Here is a 25,483-nt window from a genome sequence, read left to right as displayed (position 1 = left end):
TACCAGATGACAAGGAAACAGAACGATACATAATTTGGGGTAATCTTATAAAACAACGTAGGAATACTTTTTGGGTGTTAGTGATATTAACCGTAGGATTTAGAAGAAAGCAGCATATTGGGTTGACAAAGGAACGGTGTGCAAAATAAGGTCTTTGATTTTGAAAATTGAGATGCCAAGCATTAGAAGGACATTGTTACCTTTCAAAGTTATTTAAGTGTCAAGTGAGGTCAAGTGAAAGCCATTTCAATTCGTTTTTCTTTTTGGAGATATCTTAAAGGACTTGCCGGTGTGTAAAGGGTTTATTTAAATGGTGAAAATGGTCAGGGATAAAGTGAAATATGTAAACAGGCTAAAAGTGAATTTTCCACGTCCTTTAAAGGCCACTGTCACGTCCTGCTTTCCCCCTCCATTTTACTCCAAAAGGAACACCAGTGAAGATGAAAGTAAAAATTAACCAATACTGACCATTTATTTGAAAATTTTGAGGTGAAGGATTTCTCTCGAACTTTCAAAATATACTTGCTGTCAAAAGGTTGTAATTACTCAGTCATAAAGAAGTAGAGGGAAGTATGATGAAATCGTTTGATTTCAGTGAATGGGCGTGCCAAAGTACACCATTTTCATTAATCGCAAAGCACATTAGGCTTGAGGTTTTGCGCGTTTTGAAAAAATATATAAATAAATACTGGATGTGACCTTTAAGGGGTTTCCATGTTTCTTGTTATCGGACAGCAAAAAAGAGGAAAAAGACTTTGGAGCGGACAAGCTAATAAAACATGCCTTTATGTAATTGTTGAAAGATTGTCATGACAACATGGGAATCAGGACATTCACAGCATTCCAGACATTCCTCATCGGAAGTCTGTGTGGAAATGCACAAGCACACTCGCATGAAAACGCAGCTTCTGAATGAGGAGTGCAGAGGGTGGTTAATCCACTAGTCGACCAAAGAAAAGGTTTGGCGTTTAGCGAAAGTAACCGGGATTGTCCAAAATAACTTTGTTACAGTAGAACTTACAACTTACTTTGTTATTTTTGGAAAGTTTAAGAAAATGGTGTGTGCTACAGTAGAACCTACAGTAATTTTTCATATTCAGATTCAGATTCATGTTGGGTTGACTGAAACATGAACAAATGTACTGTACATGAAATCAATCCAAAGTGGTAATTTAAACTCTAGCAGGAACAACCATATGGATATACTATGTTCTACTCACAGTGTGATCCCATAGCCTAATATAACCGCAGTACATTGCATTGCCACTTTTTAAGTGTAGCCAGTGCATAAATCTTGCCTTTTCTAAAGAGTTCCGTTGGGCTCATATAAGGCTCATGAACAGTGACAATATCGGACACTATTTACTCAAAATGTGAACCATCAATATAAAATAAATCCATTAAACTGTCAGAAACAGACATACCGCATAACTAATAATACATGTATATAACAATACAGTTACATCTGTAACTGTAGCCTGTGTTTATAAGAGTCTTGTCAAGCGCATTAACGGGGACCAGAAGGCTTTTATCTATAGCTTTTATTTTTGTTACCTCACACTGATGTACCCGGGGGGGAGGGAGATGGTTGATTTAGCAGGAAAGTTCCGATAATTGATAAACAAATCATATTAATGCTGTCTATGTAAGGGGTAGGAAAATAATTATCAAACAAAATTTACTTTTGACACACAAAAAAAAAAATCGAATAATGTTCTGCAATTAGTCTGTGATTCATATTTCTTTAATATGAATCATGGGGCCAGAATATTCAAGGTTTAATGTTAAAATATTGTAACTGTTGAGTGACAACATTTTCTAATCATAGTTATTACAGACAACTCAGATTTAAGATTTAATTTATTTATGTATTAAATTTTATTTATTTAGCATAGTTTAAATTTGGATGTCTGGGCTCTACTGCTCATCACTCCTGTAGGTGAACAGAAAACATACATACTTAAGGAACTAGAAATATTAGAGCGATGAGCTTAAATCCCCCCACTGCATAGAAGAGTAGAGCCTAATGGGTGGATGCAGAGGAGGTGGATCCAGGGCTGTCTATTGGCCTGTTGCAGCGGGCCCACAGATGTGCAAACACCGGAGCAGGTGTGCTGGCACTGCGGGAGACCCAACCACGTTCGGCGGGTTTGCCCCGTGATGGAGGTTGGACAGGTAGTTTGTCACTGGTCTGCCGGGCCCCCACCCCGGTTGAGAAGGGACTGTGCGTGTGGGGATGGGGGTTTTACCTGTTGCTCGTTAGACCGATCAACAAGCAGTAGGTATACAGCCACACTGACCCTGGGCCGAATTACCTAGAGCCAGGACACGTGCGGCTGCTCAAACCAGACCATCCCCACACCACAGGGACCTACAACTTACCGGTAAGAGTATAAGGGGGTAGACATCAGGCTTTGCTGGACTCTGGCTGTTCTCAGATGATGGTCCAGCAACGCCTGGTTCAACCCGGGGCTTTGGTGGAGGCGTCAAGGGTGGAGATTTGGTGTGTGCATGGGGATATTCACACGTATCTGATGGCACAACTTGAAATTTGTTACAAAGGGAAAAAAAACATACGGTGAAGGCTGCAGTTAGTTCCTGCCTGTCGTACTCCGTGATTTTGGGTATGAATTGGCCAGGATTTGACACATTAATGAAGGAGGCTCAGGGCTGAGTGCAGCCACGGTTGGTAGGGAAATGTGAGTGTTGCGTGGCGCGCAGTGACGCTGAGGGGTCTTTAGTGGTTGCCCCGGGATCGGGGGCAGAGAAGTTGACACTGGGGTCTTCCCCGGTCCCAGTGGTCTCCTCCACTGATGATTTTCTGCTACAGCAGTTGCGGGACAATACCCTACGCGTGGCCTTTGCGCTTGTAGTTAAATTAGATAGCAAATTTGGGTGCCGCTCTCACTTATCCCCTCTTCGGACATAAATGTCATCTTATTTGCTGATAGGCCGATGGCAGTCAACAAGGTAAATATCGGCAGATACCGATGTACGGCCAATAAGTCGTTGCATCCCTACTGAAATTCACATCTATTTCTGGGACAGTCTGAATGAAGTGTCATGGAATTGTAGCAGCAAATATTCTGTGTAGAGGAAATTAAAAAAACAACAATGCAGATCCAACCAAAACAACTTCACCTTCCCTGCACTTGGCAGAACACATTTTCCAACACAAAACCTATTACTTATGATTAATATGGTGGAAAGAGAGTACAAGCACAGAATATTGGGTGCGCAGGAACTGCAAGAAAGTCTTTACTACTGTGGTTGTGATAAAAACAAGCTGCCGACTTGGGACTCACATTCTTCAAATTGTTATGCATCTGGAATGTGGACTGACTGTGCTTTGCAAAGAAAAACCCAATTGCTGCTCCATTTCTCAGAGTATGAGGCAAAGGAAACACACAGAGGCAGACACACATACAGTACACCCACCACACTCACAAAAGACAGAAAGAAAGCAGAAGAGCAAGGTACTGCGACTCATTCCACGATTGTGTCTACTTTTCACAAAGGGAGTGGAAAAAAACTTAAGAAATGCGATAATGATGATTTGACATCAAGATGAACCTGGGGTGGAGTAGTGGCATCAAAGTACGTAGATGAACAATCCAGACAATGAAATAACCTTTGCAGCATGCGACAAAGGGCAATGTGGATCTGCACTGTCCACTTTTCCTCCTCACCTTTCCACACATCTGACTCATGGTTCAAGCCTGCTTCAGTGACCGGAAAAAGGACAGCATTTGCCTTTACTTCAAAACATACCATTATGATCACATTCAATGACTTAATTTGTTCTTAGGTACCATCAAAATGTATGTGTATTCAGATACATATGGGAAGGCTTTCCTACTTGAAACGTCTTGAAATCAATCACACTTCATGAATGTTTCATGAATCCCATACTGGATTTTGGTAGCTCTTTTCTCACAAAAAAAAAAAAAAAAAGAAAAAAAAATGTAGTTGTGCGAATGAGGTGGACGGTAAGGTGGACTTAGCAGATGCTCTAGAAGCTAAAACCATCCCAAGAAAGAAGGAAGGATTTGGAAATCTCTTCAGTCCGACAGGATTCTGTCAGATCATTATCAAGCATGGCCTGGCAAGCAACAACAGAGATGTGCACTATGAGGTTGGACAGTTTATTTCTTGTAGAGTAAATGCAAGCCTCTCTGATAGGCAGCTAACAAACTGGTTGAAGAAGAGGCATTGAGGGACCGTTTTGAAGAAGTTTATTCTTGCCGTCTTCCAGTTAGCAGAACTTAAAAGTCTGTTGCCTTGTTCGGGGGTTCTCAGGATATTTGTTTCAAAAGGTACATTAGCTCTTACAGTAGATATTCCTGGAGAATTAACCTTCTTGTTTAATTTTGTTGGTTGTGGGGCATACCGTACTTAATGTCATTATCTTGTTTAAATTTGCATATGTTGAATTCTAATGCACCATGTAATTTTCAAGTTACGCTTACTTTTACTGTGGGCGATACGGTGGCCATTTTCATTGTAGGAATAACGAAAACAATCTAACATTGAATTTTGGAGTATGAATGGTATATGAACCTGATGGCCAACATAGATGCCAGGTGGTTACTGGTGGCTGTTTTGAGACGAAAAGTCGCTTAATTCAAAGAGCAAAGTTGCATGAGTCTGGCCCAATTAACACTCTCAGGAAAGTTGGAGTGCATATTTGGTTACCTTTCAGAATCCAAACATAGAACAGGCAGTTCAGTTTTATTTCAACGTTTGTAGGCGTTGACGGCAAGGCTACAAACACATCTAACACCTATAATTGAAAGTTCACCGCTGTTGAGCTTCCTGTACCTTCACTAATGCCTAACTGTGTGTGTCTCCAGAAACTGTTAGTGTGCTTTTGTTCTCGTCCGTATGACTCATCATGCGAAAAAATTACAAAATAAAAAAACAAAAATGAAATGAAAAATAGAAAGCTTTTTTGTCTGTCCACAGGTTGCACTTCAATATTTTACTGAATCGAGTATGTTCAGCATTCAGTCAGCATTTATTTTTGCTCTGTATAAGTCATTTCAAAATGTTTAACTGCGGTTTAAGTTACTTAAATGTCCTTACCCTATTATATTTATCCTCATTCTCTGTTGCTTAGATTACTGGCTTTTTTCCCCACAATAATTAATTTCAAGCTCTTTTCCTCCTTGATTTTTGCATCATGCAATCAATGTATTGCAGCACAGAGTGCCATAGCAATTTTATTTTACAAAACTCTGGAGATGGCCTTTCGTGCAATCGATTGTGATCTAATATAATCTATTCTATCCATGTAACACGTGATTTTGATGTGACACACAGTCCTTTAATTAACTACCTCAGGCATTTTAACACCGCTTTTCACCCCAGCCACTAAACCAGAGGCCCCCCCGGGGTGCTTAGCAACTGGATTTTCTCGATACTGGAAGAAAGAAAAAATGTTTATTTTTATTCATGGATGGCTTTCTGCTTGCTAGCTACAACATCTACGGTCGTGCTGTTCAGATAATGGAGCTCCAACACTGTCAACACGAACCACTGCCAAACCGCCACTCAAACATCTGACTAACAGACACGAGACGACATAAAGCTGAGGTTGTCATCTAGAGTCACCCCTCAGACACACACACACACCTCACCTACCCACAAACCCACCTATTCGGTACAGTGGGTTTGCTGCCATAACAAGTTGTTATTTTGGTGTTTTTTTAAGCAGCAATTGTGATGTCAGGAGAAAAAACACACATATTTTACTGTTCTTATCAACCCATTACCAAGGCTGAAAATACAGTGAGACAGAAAGAGAAGAAAATAGATATACAAGTTCTCCTCACGTAACAACCTAGCTGTTTAACGATAGTTCGGACTTACGACCAGCTCTCTGACCGATCTGTATTGTGGGCTGCGTACAATACCACTGCGTGCGCGGCGTCTCAGCGTCAAGCATCTCATCGCGCATCACCCTTTATATACTATAGACACTATATACACTATATATAATATATACACTGTATACATCTCATCACGCATCACCGTTCTCAGTCTCGGTCCCGCAATCTGTCAGTATTCACTACACTAGCGTTCGCAATGGCCACGCCCCCTTGAAATAACACGGGTCCTTGTTCATCAATTCGCTTAACGACCTGGTTGTAGGGACGGAACTCGGTTGTTAAGTGAGAAGTACTTGTAGTGGAGAAAATGACTCCTATAGAACAAAAGGTCAAGGCAGCGAGTGAGTACAAAAAGAAGCTGGCAGGGATCCCACACATAAAGATGAAAAAAAGGTTGTGGAACCTGGCATTTGCACGATGATAAACTCCTCGTTGTGAATTAAAGCATAAGTCAGGAGAAACCGTGACAATTTTGTCACCTCCTACAGCCCCTGACTCCTGAATTGATATTTACATTATATTTGTGTACGAGTCACACAGTATCTATTGTATTTCTACATTTTAATTACTTGGCTTGCAAGTTGCGATAATTGTTGACCTGATATAAAACTGTCTTGACGAACATTATCTGACTCATTTAATGTATGCATACTTTTTGTCTCGGAAAAACATAGGCATATTCCTTCTATCTATTCCATTTTATTTCAATTTATTTTTATTGTATTTTATTCTTTATATTTTTATCTTATTCTATAAGTATTCCACTTACTGTATTACGTTTTAGGAGTCAGTTAGTCGGTCTATTAGAAAGGAATTTTCTACTTTTTATTTTATTTTTTATTTTTTCCTAGGACATATTGTGTGCTATCACCGGGTGCGTTGCATTACATTTCACTGCATATATGTATGGAAGTATGTATATGTATGTGACAAATAAAAAATCTTGAATCTTGAATCTTGAATCACAGAATGGAAACACTTTTTTTTAGCGCTTATGAATCGTGATTCAGTTGAGAGACCTTGATTCACATCCATATGAGAGAGAATAGGGAGAAAAAAATGAACTTGATTAATTTAAAAAGCACCTTCTATATGTCGCAGGGACGTCTGGCAGCTGTCCAAAGAGGGAAATTGGAACGGGTTGGTACAAGTCCGGAGAGCATGGCAGACACAGCGGCCATCTTGGATGTTACAGCCTGTTATCAGGTTCTCGCTGCAGGGCTCGAAGCCAAGTAGCTGGCCTTCCTCCCAGTCTTCATCTGCCAATAGGAAAACAGAATATAGCAATTAGTGTGCTGGCATTGTCAATGTGTGACAAATAAAAATTCAAAACACGATGCACAGTGTGAAGGTTTATGACATAAAATATTGGACAGCCAAAAGCTGCATGCTGCAAAAATATTACTGCTTTTAATAACAAAGAAGTATTACAAAATGAACTTGAAGTTCTAGATGAACCATGCAACAGGTTTGATTGGTTTCTTGGCTCCACCACCTATTAAACAACCCATAGTGCCTCCTAATCCCTGTCATTGTACATCCATTATCACATTTCCAAAATGTCTGAGCAATCATGGATGGTAGAGCAGAATCTTTGATGAATCAGAAACGGAAGCCCAGAATCTCTCACTAATCACAGATGGAGAACCAGAACCTCTCAACATTCAGGAAAGGAAGCGTATAATCTCTGACCTATCACAAGGGAAGCTGAGAATCACTCACCTATCAGGGAGGGAGGCCCAGAATCTCTGACCAGTCAGGGAGGGCAGCCCAAAATCTCTAACGAGCAAGGGAGAAACTCACCAGTCAGGGGGAAAGATTGTCCCACCATTGAGGAAGAGATGCCCAGAATCTCTCGAGGAGCCAAGAAACAAACCATATCCTATCTCTTTGTGACTCACTTAAGTTTAACTCACCATATGTGACTCCTAATGATTTCATCTTCATGGTCAATGTTTGAGAACTGTACCAGGTCATTCATTGCTTGGCTGCACAGCTCCCAAAATTTGGCAACATTTGTCTCAGTAATTATCGATCATTCAGGAAGTCTGATTTTTTATACTGTTTCATTAGGAATGCAGAATATAATACAGGTACTCCTCACTTAACGACCGAGTTCCGTTCCTAGGACCAGGTTGTGAAGCGAATTGGTCGATAAGCGAGGACCGGTGTTATTACACGGTAAGGGGGCGTGGCCATTGCGAACGCTAGTGTAGTGAATACTGACAGACTGCGGGAAGGAGACAGACTGAGAACTGTGATGAGATGTATACAGTGTATATATATATATATATATATATATATATATATATATAGTATAACGAATACCAAGGAGAGTAAATGAGATAAATTGTCGTCCTGACTAAAAATTTAAGAAATCGATGCAAAGCACGCTCAGTTGGGGCTTTAAAGACCGTAGTTCATATTTATAGTGCTGAGGTCTATCGCCCTAAGACCAAACAAAAGACAGGTGGGTCTTCAGTGGCATAGGTCTTCAAGGGGGGAAACGAAGGCTGCATTAGCCAGATTTGTGTATGAAAAAGGTTAAGAACCTGTAGGGTGACAACGCTCAATATGCAACCTGTCAAGTTTCCCCCTTCAGTTTAGCTTGAAAAAATTTGACAGTTGCTGACCCTGCTACCTGTTCTAAACCTCTCTTTGCTGTATGATGGTTTGTATTTTGGAGTGAGTGTGTGTGTGTGTGTGTGTGTGTGTGTGTGTGTGTGGAATTGTCTCTTGTCATCAGGGTAGCAGAGCAGAAATCTGTTTACCTCTCTAAGATGGTTCCCTAGAGTGAGCACATCAAATGCTTGTGCGCGCACACACACACACACACACACACACACACACACACACACACACACACACACACACACACACACACACACACACACACACACACACACACACCAAGTTCAATCTGAAGACAGTGTCTCACGTCATCTCCTCCTGTCTCGTCTTTCTCACCCATCTCTCATTTCTGGCGATAGTGGCGCCGCCCCTTGCGGTCGCCTGCGCTCCAGTCAACTTTTGCACATTTTTGTATTTTTTTTTCGTTTTTATCATAATGTCCGCCAAAAAAGCATCGGCAGTTACCTCTTACAACCGCGATGCACTCATGGATATAAAAACTTCCCTGAACGAACAACTTTGGGACTTTTTATCCGTGGAAGCAGAGTGGCCGGCTGAAATTCTACGCGGGAAGACGCTCAACAACCAAAATGGAGGAAGGAGGAAGCACCATGGTAAACGAGGCGGTATCCGGGTCAGAATGAGGACGCAACCTTACCGTCCACCTCTGCCAAGCATCCTTCTTGCCAACATTCAGTCCCTGGAGAACAAGATGGATGAAATTCGAGCGAGGATTAAATTCCAACGAGACACGAGGAACTGTTGCGTCCTCTGCCTGACGGAAACATGGTTCAACCCGCTGGTGCCGGATGAAGCCATCCGTCCAGCAGAGTCCTTCTCCGTGTTCCGCGGCGACAGATCGGGGGAGTCGAGGGAAATCCAAAGGTGAAATCCAAGGTGTCTGCCGAATGGTAAACAACCGCTGGTGTAACCCCAACAACACCAAGTTTCTTTCCCGCTCCTGCTCGCCGAACCTGGAACCGCTGACCATCTTAAGCCGTCCATTTTATCTCCCCGGGAATTCAGCATGGTCATCATTACAGCCATTTATATCCCACCGCAAGCAGATACCGACACAGCACTGTCGGACCTGAATGATGTGACAGCCGCGCCGACATCCCGGCGCGGCTGTGATAGTGACTGGGGACTTTAACAGGTTTTTAAAAACCTTAAAAAAGTTCTGCCTAATTTCCACCAACACATCACGTGTGCCACCAGGGGAGATAGAACTTTGGACCATTGCTACACACCTTACAAGAACGGATACAAGACCCTCTCACTCCCTGCTTTCGGGAAATCTGACCATGCCACGATCTCGCTGCTTCCCGTTTACAGGCCTCTGATTGCGCGAGAACTGGTGGTGACGAGGAAAGTGAAGCGGTGGACGGACCAATCAGAGGCTGCTCTTCAGGACGCACTCGCTGACGTAGACTGGGACATGTTCCTATCAAGTTCAAGTGGCGAGCGAGTTTACAGATGTAGCGGTGAGCTTTGTGACTACGGTAGCAGATAGCATCGTTCCCACGGTGAAAGTTAGGATATTTCCAAACCAGAAACCATGGGTTGATGAATCCATCCGCTGCGCTCTGAATGCTCGCACGGCCGCTTACAACGACGGTCTCGTATCCGGAAATATGGACAATTACAAAGCGACGTCGTACAATCTGCGGAGGGTGGTGAAGGACGCTAAACGGATGTACAGGGGGAACGTGGAGCTACAGATGGAGCAGGGGGACACAAGACGCTTGTAGCAGGGGCTGCAGATGATAAACTACAAGAGCAGCTCCTCCCCAGCCACGAGTGAGGACGCCTCCCTAGCCAACGAACTGAACTCCTTTTATGCGCAGTTTAAGTCTGGCAACAGCACCGCTAGCTCGCTGGCTAATTGGAGTTACACCGCTGGAGATGAGCGCGAACGCTCTGATGCGGGTGAACACCAGGAAAGCTGTCCAGACGGCATATCTCTCAACATCTCCCTGGCTGAATCAGTGGTCCCGTCCTGCTTCAAGAGGTCCACCGTCGTTCCTGTCCCGAAGATCGCCTCTCCTGCCTGCCTGAATGACTACCCTCCAGTGGCCCCCACCTCGGTCGTCATTAAGTGTTTCGAGAGGCTGATTAAGGATTATATCTGCGCCTCCCTCCCCCGCACCATGGACCCGCTGCAGTTCGCGTACTGGCAGAACAGATCCACAGATGACGCGGTCTCTCAGGTACTGCACACCACGCTCACGCACCTGGATGGCCGGAAGGGGGCCTATGTGAGAATGCTGTTCATCGATTACAGTTCAGCTTTCAACACCTCAGTCCCCACCAGATTGGCTGTCAAGCTGAAGGAGCTCGGACTGAATATTCCACTGTGTGCCTCGATCCTGGACTTCCTCACAGCCCGGCCCCTGGTGGTTAGGGTGGGGAAACATGACATGATGACGGTGACGACACCGTTGTCGTTGCTGATCACCGACTGCGACGAGAAGGCCTACCGCGAAGGAGGTGGCAGACCTGTCACTCTGGTGCCAGGACAACAGCCTACACCTGAACGTCAGCAAAACTAAGGAGCTGATTGTGGACTTTAGGCGAGAATTACAATCGAGGACGCACACGCCCTTGGTGATTAATGGGACTTCTGTTGACAAGGGAGGCAGCTTCAAGTTCCTGGGAGTCCACATCACAGAGGAATTAACATGGATTTTACAAACGGACACTCTGGTGAGAAAGGCAAGGCAGCGTCTTTACCACCTCAGTCAGCTGAGGAAATTCCGGGTCTCGGTGAGGATCCTCAAGTCCTTCTTCTCTGGAGTGGTGGAGAGTATCCTGACAGGCAACATCACTGCCTGGTTTGGGAACTGCACTGCTCAGGACAGGCGGGCCCTGCAGAGGGTGGTGCATTCAGCTGAACGTACCACTGGAACTACCATCCCCCCCTTGCAGGACTTATACACCAGGAGGTGAAGTAGCAGAGCCCGCAGGATCATGAAGGATCCTCATCACCCCAACAACGGACTGTTCCAGCTGCTGCGGTCAGGCAAGCGCCTCTGCAGTCACACAGCGAGAACAGAGAGACTGAGACGGAGTTTTTTCCCGCAAGCCATTAGAACTGTCAATGCTGACCTCACCAGGGGTCCTCACTGAGCCACACACATAAGCTCCACTAACTTCGGTACTGTATGTGGTATACTGTACCGCATACTGTGTCACTGTATTGCTGCGCCGTACTGTTGTATACTGTGCTGTATTATCCCACAAACACTACCTCACTTCATTCACATGGAACTTTAGTGCACATATCTGTATATACATAATTGCCTATCCCATATACATAAGCCTATTCCCTTTATCTATTCCATTTTATTTTATTCCATATATTTTTATTTTATTCTATAAGTATTCGACTTACTGTATTACATTTTAGGAATCAGTTGGTTGGTCTAGTAGAAAGAAATTTTCCTAGGACATATTGTGTGTTATCACCGGGTGCGTTGCAATACATTTCACTGCATATATGTATGAAAGTATGTATATGTATGTGACAAATAAACCTCTTGAATCTTGAATCTTTCTTATTTCTCCCTCCTTCAGGTGGGGCGAACTTGAGTTAATTTTCAGGATTCATAAATATGTATTCAGGCTTCCACATCCAACCTGGACAATTCAGCTGCCTTCTAAACTGTATGCCTACCTGATTGGAGGGCAAAAGAAATAAATAAAAATCTGTGCTCGCCTTCCTGTCTTGATATTGTCTTGGGCCCTGAGTGTTTGTGTGTACACACATTAACGGTTAAGTTTTCCAAATAAATATAAATGAATTCATAATATGAATTCATTTATTCATTTCTTAAGGCTCTCCCTATCTGACAGTGGGATGTGATACGACTAGAAAAAGCAGAGGCAAAGGCTTTTGTTGGAATAATCTCATCTGTGGCCCAGAAATCTCCTGCAAGCCCTTAGATGGGTCCACAAGATGGCAGGAAAAATAAAACCATTTCTCCAAGGAAAAAGATTTAAGCAAAACAAAGTGATTTATCATATAAAAAGCTGGCCTTACATTTTTTTTTAAATAACAGAGAGGATATTATTTAATATTGGAAACGCTAAGATGAAGGTAATACACTACAGTACAATGCTTTAAACATAAATCTCTGCCTTGCTATTCAAAAGTAAATATCATGATGAAACATTTACTCTCACCAACCATTTAATTCAATTTTTAGCTCACTGAGGCTGACTAAATTAACAACTAAGGTATCAAATTTTGTTATTGAATGCCACAGAATGTCTCAACACTATCAATGCAATGAGGACCCTACCATACAAGGATCAAACTTCAACACACATCCCCACTCGTAATGGAACTATTCTGTGGCAACTATGTGAGCGAAAGTTTTCAAACAAATATGCATTTAAAATTACATATATAAAACTCCATGTATTCGGTGTCCAGTTAAAAGGCTACAGCAGCAGGCAATAGCAGCTCTTGCCTAAATAAGGCCCTGGGGCGGAAAAAGGCCTTTACAAAGGGTACGATCAATTTCAGATTTTGACAAATAAAAAAAGGGGAGGGGCTGTCTCAGAGGTCAGGGACAATAACTACAGTATAGTAGTAGTATTATTATTATAGAGTCAAGATTGATAAGTCTGGGGGTGAGTGGCATTCCTCCAAACCAGAGTCAACCGGCAAGCAGTCCAGACAGGTAAACAGGCAATCTGCCATGTAAAGCAGGAAGGTTCCAGCCCTCCGTGGTTTTTTACTTCTTCTCTGTAAAGAAGAGAAAGTAAAGGACACATTGACCTAGAGACTTTTTCCTCCACTGTTTCACACATAATTATATGATTACATGAATGCCTCTTTTGAGAACTAAATTGAAAAACATACATTTTTTATCATATTTATATTGCATATTTAATTTCAAATATTTGCCATCAACAGGAACAAACTTTTCTGTCTCCTTGATTTGTTGCCAGTATGTGTCTAGGGATTACTAAACTCTGATATCATTATTCAGTGACAAAAGAAGGCACAATCCCAAAAGTGCAGAATTCCCATATTATTTCTTTGGAGTCAGTTCAGTCAGCATCTGTGAATGCAAATAACTAACTCATCACTGCAAGCAATTTAAAATATGTATGTATATAAATAAAGCAATGTATAAATAAATATCCATAAAAGCAGCCTGGATCTCTGATGTAACTGGACTAAAATTACCTCCAGCATGCTTATCTCCCAATGAATTCTTGTGCTGCCTGCAAATGCAGAGTGGCAAAATCACTTAGTACTGGCTTAACCATGACAGTGGTAGTGCCCTGATCAACATGGCCCTACCCTTGGCAACGCCCGAACCAGGATGTTGTAGCACTGCAATCAAACTTCAAATGATTTAAATTTTGACCTAATTTGCTGCTAGCCTTTCAAAGCCTAATCATTTTTACAGTATGACGACATGCAGAATGGGCGACACAAAATCTGATATAGAAATCTGATCAAGGTGGAGGAGAATGTTATTTTATATTTTCTCCAGAGTTCAGTCCAGTCAAGGGTTCAATCTTCAACCTTGTTTAAAAAGTGATGCATTGTTGTTCTGCTCTCCACTTCCAATTCTACTGCCATGATGAGGTACCTACTAAATTACTTATCATGCATATTACTCCGCGGAGAAGTAGACGCAAGGGTGTCTACTCTACCTCCCTCTCCTCTACTGTAGAGGTTTTAGTCAATATTGTGACAAAAATATATGACACAATTTGAACTGTTAATTCATTCAGTGTTTAGTTGATATACTGTCATGATTCAAAAGTATTCTAAACTCAATAGAAATTCACTGGGCCAATGGACGGCTTGGAAAGATTATTAAAGCATTTGAATATACTGTATTCTATGATGTTTACAGACATAATTGTGCTTAATATTTGTCTAATTTAACTGTTTTTATCTTCGCCATGGATTGTCCATGGAGAAAAATGGCCACTGCAGCATATGAGTGGTGAGTGGTCTTTTTACTGCGTTCGCTGTATACGTGATTCTATTTTTTTTTCTCTCTCAAAAACACGGTGTGCATTTTAAAACTATTGATTTTTGTTTTCCCTCTTGGGTATGTTTTTTATGTTTTAATCTTCCAGTATTGACCCAGGAAAAGTCCCGCCTACCCACCACAACACATAAACCGCGTCTGAAAAACACAGAAATTAAAGAAATGTGCAAGCTTTGTATTTCATTTGTTCCAATTATGCACTCGTACAGCACTTACTGTATAACCAATCAGAAAATGTTTCTTTCTGGTTACCTTGGAACCCTTTTTTAATCGGTCACTACGGTAATATTGTTTACGCCAGGACCATCTCAAACACATCGGAAGTGATTGATTACGTGCACTAGTTACTCCACCTGGTTATTTGCACACAAACAACGAAAAGTGCACGTGCTGGTGGACAATGACTTGCCCATTGGCAATGATATGTTAATTATTGAGAGGTTGCTCCACCCCCACCGAACCACCCAATGCCATTTAATTCACCCACCTTCATGATTGGACCCTCAGGGTGTCCATCTCCCAGCAGGAGAGAGACATTTGGCTCCAGACTGGGAAAAGGACACCCGTTAAAAATAAGCAATTGGATATGGACGCCGTCTGGTCCAAAAACACACACAGTCTGCTTTTTAATAAATGACAAGCTGATTCAAGATTCAAGATTCAAGATTCAAGATTTTTATTTGTCACATACATATACATACTTCCATACATATATGCAGTGAAATGTAATGCAACGCACCCGGTGATAGCACACAATAAGTCCTAGGAAAAAGTACAAAAATAAAATAAAAAGTAGAAAATTCCTTTCTAATAGACCGACTAACTGACTCCTAAAACGTAATACAGTAAGTGGAATACTTATAGAATAAGATAAAAAATATATAGAATAAAATACAATAAAAAATAAATTGAAATAAAATGGAATAGGTTGAAGGAATATGCCTATGTATATACAGATATGTGCATTTAAAGTGGCATGTGAATTAAAGTGGCATGTGAATGTGAATAGTGTGAGGTAGTGTTTGGGATAATACAGCACAGTATACAACAGTACGGCGCAGCAATACGGCATCACGAACAACCCTGAACAGTGACACAGTATGCGGTACAGTATGCTACATACAGTACAGTAGGTAGTGGAGCTTAGTGCATGGCTCAGTTAGGACCCCTGGTGAGGTCAGCGTTGACAGTTCTGATGGCTTGAGGGAAGAAACTCCGTCTCAGTCTCTCTGTTCTCGCTGCGTGACTGCGGAGGCGCTTGCCTGACCGCAGCAGCTGAAACAGTCCGTTGTTGGGGTGATGAGGATCCTTCATGATCCTACGGGCTCTGCTACTACACCTCCTGGTGTATAACTCCTGCAAGGGGGGGAGGGTAGTTCCAGTGGTACGTTCAGCTGAACGCACCACCCTCTGCAGGGCCCGCCTGTCCTGGGCAGTACAGTTCCCAAACCAGGCAGTGATGTTGCCTGTCAGGATGCTCTCCACTGCTCCAGAGTAGAAGGACTTGAGGATCCTCACCGAGACCCGGAATTTCCTCAGCTGCCTGAGGTGGTAGAGACGCTGCCTCACCTTCCTCACCAGAGTGTCTGTGTGAACAGTCCATGTTAAGTCCTCTGTGATGTGGACTCCCAGATATCTGAAGCTGCTCACCCTATCGACAGAAGTCCCATTAATCCACAAGGGCGCGTGCTTCCTCGATTGTGATCCACGCCTAAAGTCCACAATCAGCTCCTTGGTTTTGCTGACGTTCAGGTGTAGGCTGTTGTCCTGGCACCAGAGTGACAGGTCAGCCACCTCCTCGCGGTAGGCCTTCTCATCGCAGTCGGTGATCAGGCCCACGACCACGGTGTCGTCAGCAAACTTGATGATGGTGTTGGAGCTTGACCTGGCCACACAGTCATGTGTGTACAGGGAGTACAGTAGGGGGCTGAGGACGCAACCCTGGGGGGATCCTGTATTCAGGGTGAGGGAGCTTGACATGTACTTCCCCACCTTGACCACCTGGGGGCGGCCTGTGAGGAAGTCCAGGATCCAGGTGCACAGCGGAGCATTCAATCCTAGCTCCAACAACTTGACAGCCAGTCTGGTGGGAACTATGGTGTTGAAAGCTGAACTATAATCGATGAACAGCATTCTCACATAGGCCCCCTTCTGGCCATCCAGGTGCGTGAGCGTGGTGTGCAGTACCTGGGAGACCGCGTCATCCGTGGATCTGTTCTGCCGGTACGCAAACTGCAACGGGTCCAAGGTGCGGGGTAGGGAGGCGCAGATGTAATCCTTAATCAGCCTCTCGAAACACTTCATGACCACCGAGGTGAGGGCCACCGGACGGTAGTCATTCAGGCAGGTTGGAGAGGCGATCTTCGGGACAGGAACGACGGTGGACCTCTTGAAGCAGGATGGGACCACTGATTCAGCCAGGGAGATGTTGAATATTGTGGTGAACACCGGAGCTAGCTGGTTAGCACAGGTCTTCAGTACTCGTCCAGATATGCCATCTGGGCCCGCAGCTTTCCTGGTGTTCACCCGCATCAGAGCCCTCCTGACCTCGTGCACGGACACTGAGAGTGCGCGCTCGTCCCCAGCGGTGTAACTCCAATTAGCCGGCGAGCTAGCGGTGCTGCTGCCAGGCTCGAACCGCGCATAAAAGGAGTTCAGTTGGTTGGCCAGGGAGGCGTCCACACTCGTGGCTGGGGAGGAGCTGCTCTTGTAGTTTGTTATTGTTCGCAGCCCCTCCCACAAGCGTCTTGTGTCCCCCCGCTCCATCTGCAGCTCCACGGTGTCTCTGTACGTCCGTTTAGCGTCCCTCACCGCCCTCCGCAGATTGTACGACGCCGCTTTGTAATTGTCCATGTTACCAGATACAAGTCCGTCGTTGTAAGCGGCCGTGCGCGCATTCAGAGCGCAGCGGATGGATTTATCAACCCATGGTTTCTGGTTTGGAAATATCCGAACTTTCACCGTGGGAACGATTTCATCCGCGAGCGTAGCCACAAAACTCACTACAACCTCCGTAAACTCGCTGACGTCGCTTGAACTTGCTTGGAACATGTCCCAGTCTACGTCAGTCAGAGCGTCCTGAAGCGCAGCTTCTGATTGGTCCGTCCACCGCTTCACTTCCCTCGTCATCACCAGATCCCGCGCGATCAGAGGCCTGTAAACAGGAAGCAGCGAGATCGCGGCGTGATCTGATTTCCCGAAAGCAGGAAGCGACACGGGCTTGTATCCGTTCTTGTAAGGAGTGTAACAATGGTCCAGAGTTCTGTCTCCCCTGGTGGCACACGTGATGTGTTGGTGGAAATTCGGCAGAACTTTTTTCAGGTTGGCCCTGTTAAAGTCCCCAGTCACCACCACAGCCGCGTCGGGATGTCTGTTCTGAAATCCGCACAACACATCGTACAGAACCGACAGAGCTGCGTCGGTGTCCGCTTGCGGTGGGATATAAACGGCTGTAATGATGACCGTGCTGAATTCCCGGGGGAGATAAAATGGACGGCATAGGATGGTCAGCTGTTCCAGGTTCGGCGAGCAGGAGTGGGAGAGGAATTTGGTGTTGTTGGCGTTACACCAGCGGTTGTTTACCATTAGGCAGACGCCTCCACCTTTGGATTTCCCCGACTCTCCCGTTCTGTCGCCGCGGAACACGGAGAAGGCCTCGGCTGGACGTATGGCTTCATCCGGCACCAGTGGGTTCAGCCATGTTTCCGTCAGGCAGAGGACGCAACAGTTCCTCGTGTCACGCTGGAATTGAATCCTCGCTCGAAGTTCATCCATCTTGTTCTCCAGGGACTGGACGTTAGCAAGAAGGATGCTTGGCAGAGGTGGACGGTAAGGTTGCGTCCTCATTCTGACCCGAATGCCGCCTCGTTTACCTCGGTGCTTCCTCCGTGGGCCGGCTCGTGGAACAGCGACTCCATTTTTGTTGTTGTAGTTGTTGTTGCGAGTGTTCCCGCGTAGGATTTCCGCCGGCCACTCTGCTCCCACGGATAAAAAGTCCCAAAGTTGTTCGTTTAGGGAAATTTTTATATACATGAGTGCATCGCGGCCGTATGAGTTAATTGTTGATGTTTTTCTGGCGAACATTGTGATAAAAAAAGGAAAAAAATACTAAAGAGTAAGAAAGTAACCGGAGCGCCGGCGCAGGCGACCGCTAGGGGCGGCGCCACTATCGCCAATTTGATGGGTGGTGGAATCACAAATCGACTAGTCTGTGTAAACAAAATAATTAAATGTCAGTGTGGCAGACTTTCTTATATGTCTGTCTTTTCTTGCAGAGGAAAGATGGCGGGGATGGTGCGGGAGCGCCATGAGGGAGTCCCAGTCGAGGCCCATCCATAAAAAGTCTTATATGAATTGTACGATCCGCACTGGAGCTTGTTTGATAAACTGTGTGAAATAAACTTGCTGTGCCGGTGCTTCAACCCCGCGTCACGGGGCCTTGGTGAGAACCTTGTGTAGCGATCGCACAACAGTGGCGTAGTCAGCAGGATCGTGCCAAGGACGACTTCAAAAGGTGGAGCGGTCCCCTCTAGAGAACTTGTTCGGTCACCTGGCCCAGATGCAGGAGGCGCAGACAATGCTTCTGCAGCAACAGACCCAGACGCTCCAGACAATAGTGCGGACGCAGGATGCGGACTGCGAAGCGCTGTGGGAGCTCCTCCTGGAACGCCCACTAGCTCGCGGCGAGCAGCGTCCGGACACTCCAGCCCCAGTCGTGCTGCACCAGATGACCACCGTGGACCCTGCCGAGGCCTTCCTCGCCACATTAAACTATCGACGGCGGTGGGTAGGTGGTCTGGAGAAGAGACCGGCCGCTGCCCATCACTATTATACGGTGGAGAGGAAGGCCATCCTGGAGCGGCAGGGGGTTGACACCTGAGGGACACGGGCAGCAGTTCAGAACCCTGGCCTACACCGGCGCCGGGCAGCCCTTCGCTTACGCCCAGACGGTGTCTGCAGCCGGGAGAAAGGACGCCGTGGTCCTAGACCTGTTCCTGGAGGGCATTCTAGCTCAGACGGCCATCTGGGTCCGCTGCCATCGGCCGGACACCCTGGAGGGGGCTGTCACCTGGGCCGAGGACCATCTGGCAAGCCACGCCCGCCTCCCTGCCGAGGACCGCGAGCCAACTGGAGGCCCGCCGCTCCCTCCAACCCCAGGACTGCCGGGGAACCGGCCAGGGCGGTCGCCGGCCAGGGCAGTCCCGGAGGAGGATGGCTAGAGCCCAACCATGAGCGTCAGTGCCGCAGGATACTACTGACCCATTTTGGAAGGAGACCCTGCGGGGTGCTAGACCTAATTAAGGAAAACTGGGAGGAAGGGCCTAATACCAGTAAGAATGAAATTCAGGTTGTTCTGGACCCGCGAGCAAAAGTCCACACACTGGGCCACCTGTCACGTGAGAATTTGCACCAGGAACGGCAGGGGCAACTCTATGACAGGGGGAGGCGACTGAGATTGTTTCCACCAGGAGACAGGGTGCTAGCCTTACTCCCAACATCCAGCTTTAAATTACTCGCCAGGTGGCAAGGGGCCTTTGTGGTCACATGGCGAGTCAGGGAGGTGGATTATGAGGTTGAACGTACTGACAGGAGAGGGGCGACTCAGGTGTATCATCTCAACCTCTTAAAAGGTGTGGAGGGAGGGGGCGTCCGTCTCGCTGCCCACCACAGTGATCGGGAGAGACAAGCTGGGCCCAGATTTTCCAAAAGCTACCAATGAGACCCCGGCCCTTTCACATGACCATCCTTTTCTGGGCCAGGCGGCAGACGTGGCCGCCCTACAGCAACGGTTTGCTGATGTATTCTCTCCCCTGCCAAGCCACACGTCTCTCATACACCACCACATAGAGACAACACCGGGGGTGAAAATACGCACCCGGCCGTACCGGCTTCCCGAGCCCAGATGCAAAATTGTGCAGGCAGAATTGAAGGCCATGCTGGAAATGGGAGTCTACTGGTGACTGGTATAGCCCCATCGTGCTAGTTAACAAGCCCAATGGGACAGTCCGGTTTTGTGTAGACTACCGGAAGGTGAATGAGGTGTCAATTTGATGCGTACCCAATGCCCCGGGTCGACAAGCTACTTGACCGGTTATGCAAGGCTCAATTTTATACGACACTGGATCCAACCAAGGGCGACTGGCAGATTCCCTTGTCTCCAGAGTCCAGGGAAGAATCTGCTTTCTCCACTCCGCAGGGGTTGGACCAATTCATTACGCTTCCGTTTGGGTTGTTCGGGGACGCAGCCACCTTTCAGGGACTCATGGACCGGGTTCTGCCCCTGCACACGGCATATGCTGCCGCCTACTTAGATGATGTAATCATTCATAGTGATAGCTGGGGCGGCACACACAGCAGGTGGGGGCAGTACTCGAGTCCCAGAGGCGGGCGGGGCTACCGCCAACCCTAAGAAGGGCACAGTTGGGCGGAAGGAGGTACGGTATCTAGGGCACCACTTGGGTGGGGTGCTAGTGTGGCCCCATGTAGATAAGACCGCAGTGATTGCGGCCAGCACGAGACCCAAGTCAAAAAAGGAGGTAAAGAGGATATTTGGGCTGGCCGGTTACTACCGGAGATTTTTCCCGGACTTCCCAGAGCTGACCACCCCTCTAACCGATTTAACTCAGACGAGTCCGTCAGAACCAGTTGGCCAGTTGACTGTCGGCCGGACGGCTCCCTGGCCCAGGGCGGTGGGGGTGTGTGGCAGACTCGGGGACGTGGTCGAGCAGGCCCTGGGAGGCGAGGGGAAGTCAGCGTGGTAGACTTAAGCTCCCCGTCTCGTTGCCAGCTGTGGCCAATTGAATGACTGGCCAATCACAGCAGCTGGGAAGGTTTCTTATATGTCTGTCTTACCTTGCAGAGGAGAGATGGCGGGGACGGTGCAGGAGTGCTATGAGGGAGTCCCGGTCGGGGCCATCCCATAAAAAGTCTCATATGAATTGAACGATTTGCACTGGAGCTTGTTTGATAAAATGTGTGAAAAAAAGCTTGCCGTGCCGACGCTTCAACCCGGCCAAACCCCGCGTCACGTGTACTTCCGTGAGAACCTTGTGTAACGATCGCACTACAGTCGGTCTATTTGCCTTTTGGGAAAATAGCTGATCAAATAACTTCAAAGATATCCAGCCATCGCTCCATTTCCTTTTTCCTGCTTTTTTCTGGTCAGGGTCACAGAGGGACTGGAGTCCAGTGCAGCTGACTATGGCCGCAAGGTAGTGTGACACCAGTCCAGGAGGAATGAGACATCAGTCCAAACATATATTCATTCACCACTTAATATGATTCTCTGTTCATCCTTCCCTGCATGACTTTGGAGGTGGGAGGACTCCAGGAAAACATACTAGCTGCATGCATACTGACACCCAAGACCAGATTCAAACCCAGGTTTCTGAATCTGGGAGAAAACAGCACTCACCCAAGCATCAAAGATTGACCGCTGCCAATCATATTTCTTTCAAAACAAATACAAATGCAGGAGAGAACAAAACAGCTACTACAACCGCTATGCCTAAATAATGGACATAATAGAATCTATAAAACTGAAATGCCTTTGATGACCAATTAATCTTACAGACATACAAACTCACATCAAGAGACAGACACAGCTAGCTACACCTATGGCCACAGTATCAAACTGGTACAGTCACACACAAAAAATGGTTGATAGAGGTTGGACCATTAGAGCTGAATGACCAAATTGAAAACCTTTATTAAAAATAAAGAAAACTCAAAGACAAACACAAATTTAAACACAAAATAAATTAAAATCAATAACAATTATTGTTGAATTAACAATTCAACAATAATCCAACAGGGGTAATGGAGCAATAGGTAATTGTTGATATAAAATGACGAATGCAAGTCCAAGAGTATCTTGAAGTTTTTTCCATTTGTATGACAGAGTAACTGAAAGCAGATTCCCATTTATAAGAGGAATTTTCATCAAAGGCTACACTGTGGTAGGGGGGGGGCACAGTGAACACCTGAACTGATTGAGGCTGGTCAGATATTTAGGTAGGTTTGTCATGCAATGTTATGGTTTCATGGCAGTGCCGTATGGGTGAGAGGGAGACACTTGTTAAAGGATAGATTCTCTACTTTTCATCATTATTATAGGTTCCCTACAACTACTGAGAAACGTATTGCTTTGCTGCAGATTCTAGCTGAGCTTTAATGCAGTGGCAGGTTGAAAAATAGTGAATGTCCAGGTTAGATTTTGATATGTGTTGGTATATGTGGTGATGAGTGGCAAAGCGGTCACCAGTAGGAGTTAAATGTTATACTTTTTAAGACCTTTCTAAGACTGATCTTTGTACACATTGCCTCTCTAATACAATAACGCATTGCAGGTAAAGTACTATAAATTTGGCACAGGGAACAGTCAAGTATTAGGTAGAACTAGGGTAGTTTATAAACTAGACGATTCTGTCAACTGTTATTATCAAAGTTTCCTTTAGGCAAGGGAAGTGATATGGTACTGGAATAACTTACCATTACTATTTTCCACAGAACTTCAGACTGGAAAGTACACATTTTTTCTTGGATTTCTTTCTCCTGTTAAGTAAGGCAGGTAAGCGTTAAGTTAGTTGAGCTCATCTAGAATAGGATACCAAACTAACCAAAAGGCAAGTATAGAGGTAATTATGAGGACAAGTATATGGTTCAGAGGTCTGCTCTAGGTTTTAACAGAAATGTTAACTCTGATGCAGAAGTACTTGACTTATTTTGACAAAAATAAATATAAGGATAGATAAAATCAAAATGTTTATGCTGAAATAAAGACCTTAAATTAAAATTCAAGGTATGTTAACTTTTTAGGGACCCTGCAAAACTGAGTTGGACTGGATCAGTAGTATTCTGGGGAGGAATTCTACTCATTTTAATTGATTTAATGTTAGTTGTTCTAATTGAAGGCTTAGCTCATGTTGACTGCTATGTACAGTCTGTTTTAACAGCTTTGGAAAAACGTAATAAACATGATAATGCATGTATGACATAATGCATTGCCTTGTAATATCTGAATCTAATCCTGTTTCTGATGAGTGAGACTAGGGATGTACTAGGAATAGGGGCATACCGTTTTTATCAAGCAACCACGGTTCTAAGCCATAAGCCTTTTCCTGTAATACCGTGCCCATGGTATAGATTTATGTTGCAAAAATTGAAGATGTCAATTAAATTCACCCTCACCTTATGCCATGGGCACACTACACGACATTCAAAGTCATCAGATCACTGTACTGTTCACACCAGACAACTTTCTGTCTGTGATCGAGAATCTTGCAGACCTTGAACAACACATCTACCGTATTTTCCGGACTATAAGCCGCTACTTTTTTCCTAGGTTTTGAACCATGCGGCTTATACAAAGGTGCGGCTATTCTGTGGATTTTTCTTCCACCGCTAGAGGCGCTCTAACCGGAATTAGAATCAAAAATAAGATCGACGAAAAATCAATGCAAAGAAGAATACGCTACTTTTTCTTTAGCAGATAGAACGCGGACGATTAATTACCAACTGGTAATTATTTTCAAATCCTCGCCCCTTCATCATGGAACCCACACGAAGAAGTTCGTATGATGCAAGTTTTAAGTTGAAGGCCATCGACATCAGTGTGAATCGGGGATTTAAAGCTGCACTCCGGGTTGAGTGGGAGGCTTGGATGACAAGTGGTGAGAAGTCTTTCACAAAAACTGGCCGCATGCGAAAAGCCTCTTTTTCTGATGTCTGTCAGTGGACCCTAACAGCGTGGAGTGCTGTGAAAAAAATTCACCATCACCAACGGGTTCCGAAAGGCTGGACTGCTACGCGAAGAGAGCGGCGCACCTTCAGAGTCAACTTCACCGGAGGATGACAGTGACACGGAGAGCGAGACTGATGGAGACAGATGTGACGAAGCGCTTCTGAGGCTGTTCAACTCCGACACGAAGAAGACGACTTCATGGGTTTCAGCGAAGATGATTAAAGTGACTTGTGGTTTCAAACACAGGAGAAATGAAGGTAAATAAATGCCGTTTTTTTTCTATTGGTTTTGTTCCGTTTTAATCAGCAAAGTTGCTGCCGTGTTAAAAGGCACTGTTCGGAAAGAATCTGTTCAGGTACATACATGTACATTTACAGTTCAAAATCGTTCTGTACATGCAGTAAATATCTAATTTTTCAACAAGCCGCACCGGGCTATAAGCCCGGTGCGGCTTGTTGAAAAATTGTATATCTCTTTTTTTTTTTTTTAAATAGAGCGGGTGTGGATTATATACAGGTGCGCTCTATAGTCCGGAAATTACGTATATGGCGGGTCGAATCTCTGCCTGGAGAATAATTGGTTGTTATTCTCACTGCCTTGCATGATGATGTTGAATTTTCAGAATCTCCTGTGCGGTGATGAATGAAGCAACCACCACAGATCATTGATTATACCCTTACTTATTCCAATCTTATTTAAGGAAATGTAAATACCGTTTTAATAGTGTCTGATTGGGGGAAAAAATGCAAAAGCATAATAACAGCTATATTATTCAATCATCTTTTGGCTATCTGTGGCATATATACACCTTCATCATATTGCTTCTTGCGTGTTCATTTTGCGCATGCATTCAAATGTTAGAGATTTGTGCCAGATGCATTTCTGACAGACAACTCTTAGATTGAATTTTAAATTATATTTATTTATTCAGTATCGTTTGAGTTTGGGCGTTTGGGCTCTACTGCTCATTACTCCCGGCAAGTGTACAGAAAACATAGGCAAGCTTAATGAGCCTTAATGGTAAACTTATGACTTGGGCACACTACACAACTCTCAGAGGTCGTCAGATCGCTGTTCTGTTCACAGTACACAACTTTTGTCTTGTGATCGAGAATCTTGCAGTCTTGTGGTTTGCACACTACATGACTGATAGGCGACAGGTCACACATTACAAGATTTTTCCCCAGGAGGAATCC

General features: G+C 44.9%; 1 protein-coding gene across 1 annotated transcript in view; it reads right to left on the bottom strand.

Annotated features, from left to right (window-relative positions):
* The window catches only part of crim1 (cysteine rich transmembrane BMP regulator 1 (chordin-like)), a gene marked incomplete at its 5' end in the record, with an annotated part of 132,952 nt that overhangs the window by 93,046 nt on the left and 14,423 nt on the right, over positions 1-25,483 (bottom strand). Inside the window, one exon of the mRNA XM_080012090.1 lies at positions 6,977-7,150. Coding sequence (XP_079868216.1) covers positions 6,977-7,150 — 174 coding nt within the window. The remainder of the gene's footprint in view (positions 1-6,976; positions 7,151-25,483) is intronic.

Source organism: Zeus faber (assembly GCF_960531495.2).
Source record: "Zeus faber genome assembly, chromosome: 13".
Taxonomy (NCBI): domain Eukaryota; kingdom Metazoa; phylum Chordata; class Actinopteri; order Zeiformes; family Zeidae; genus Zeus; species Zeus faber.
The sequence above is the reverse complement of the archived record's forward strand: the minus strand, read 5'-3'. Positions and strand labels throughout refer to the sequence as shown.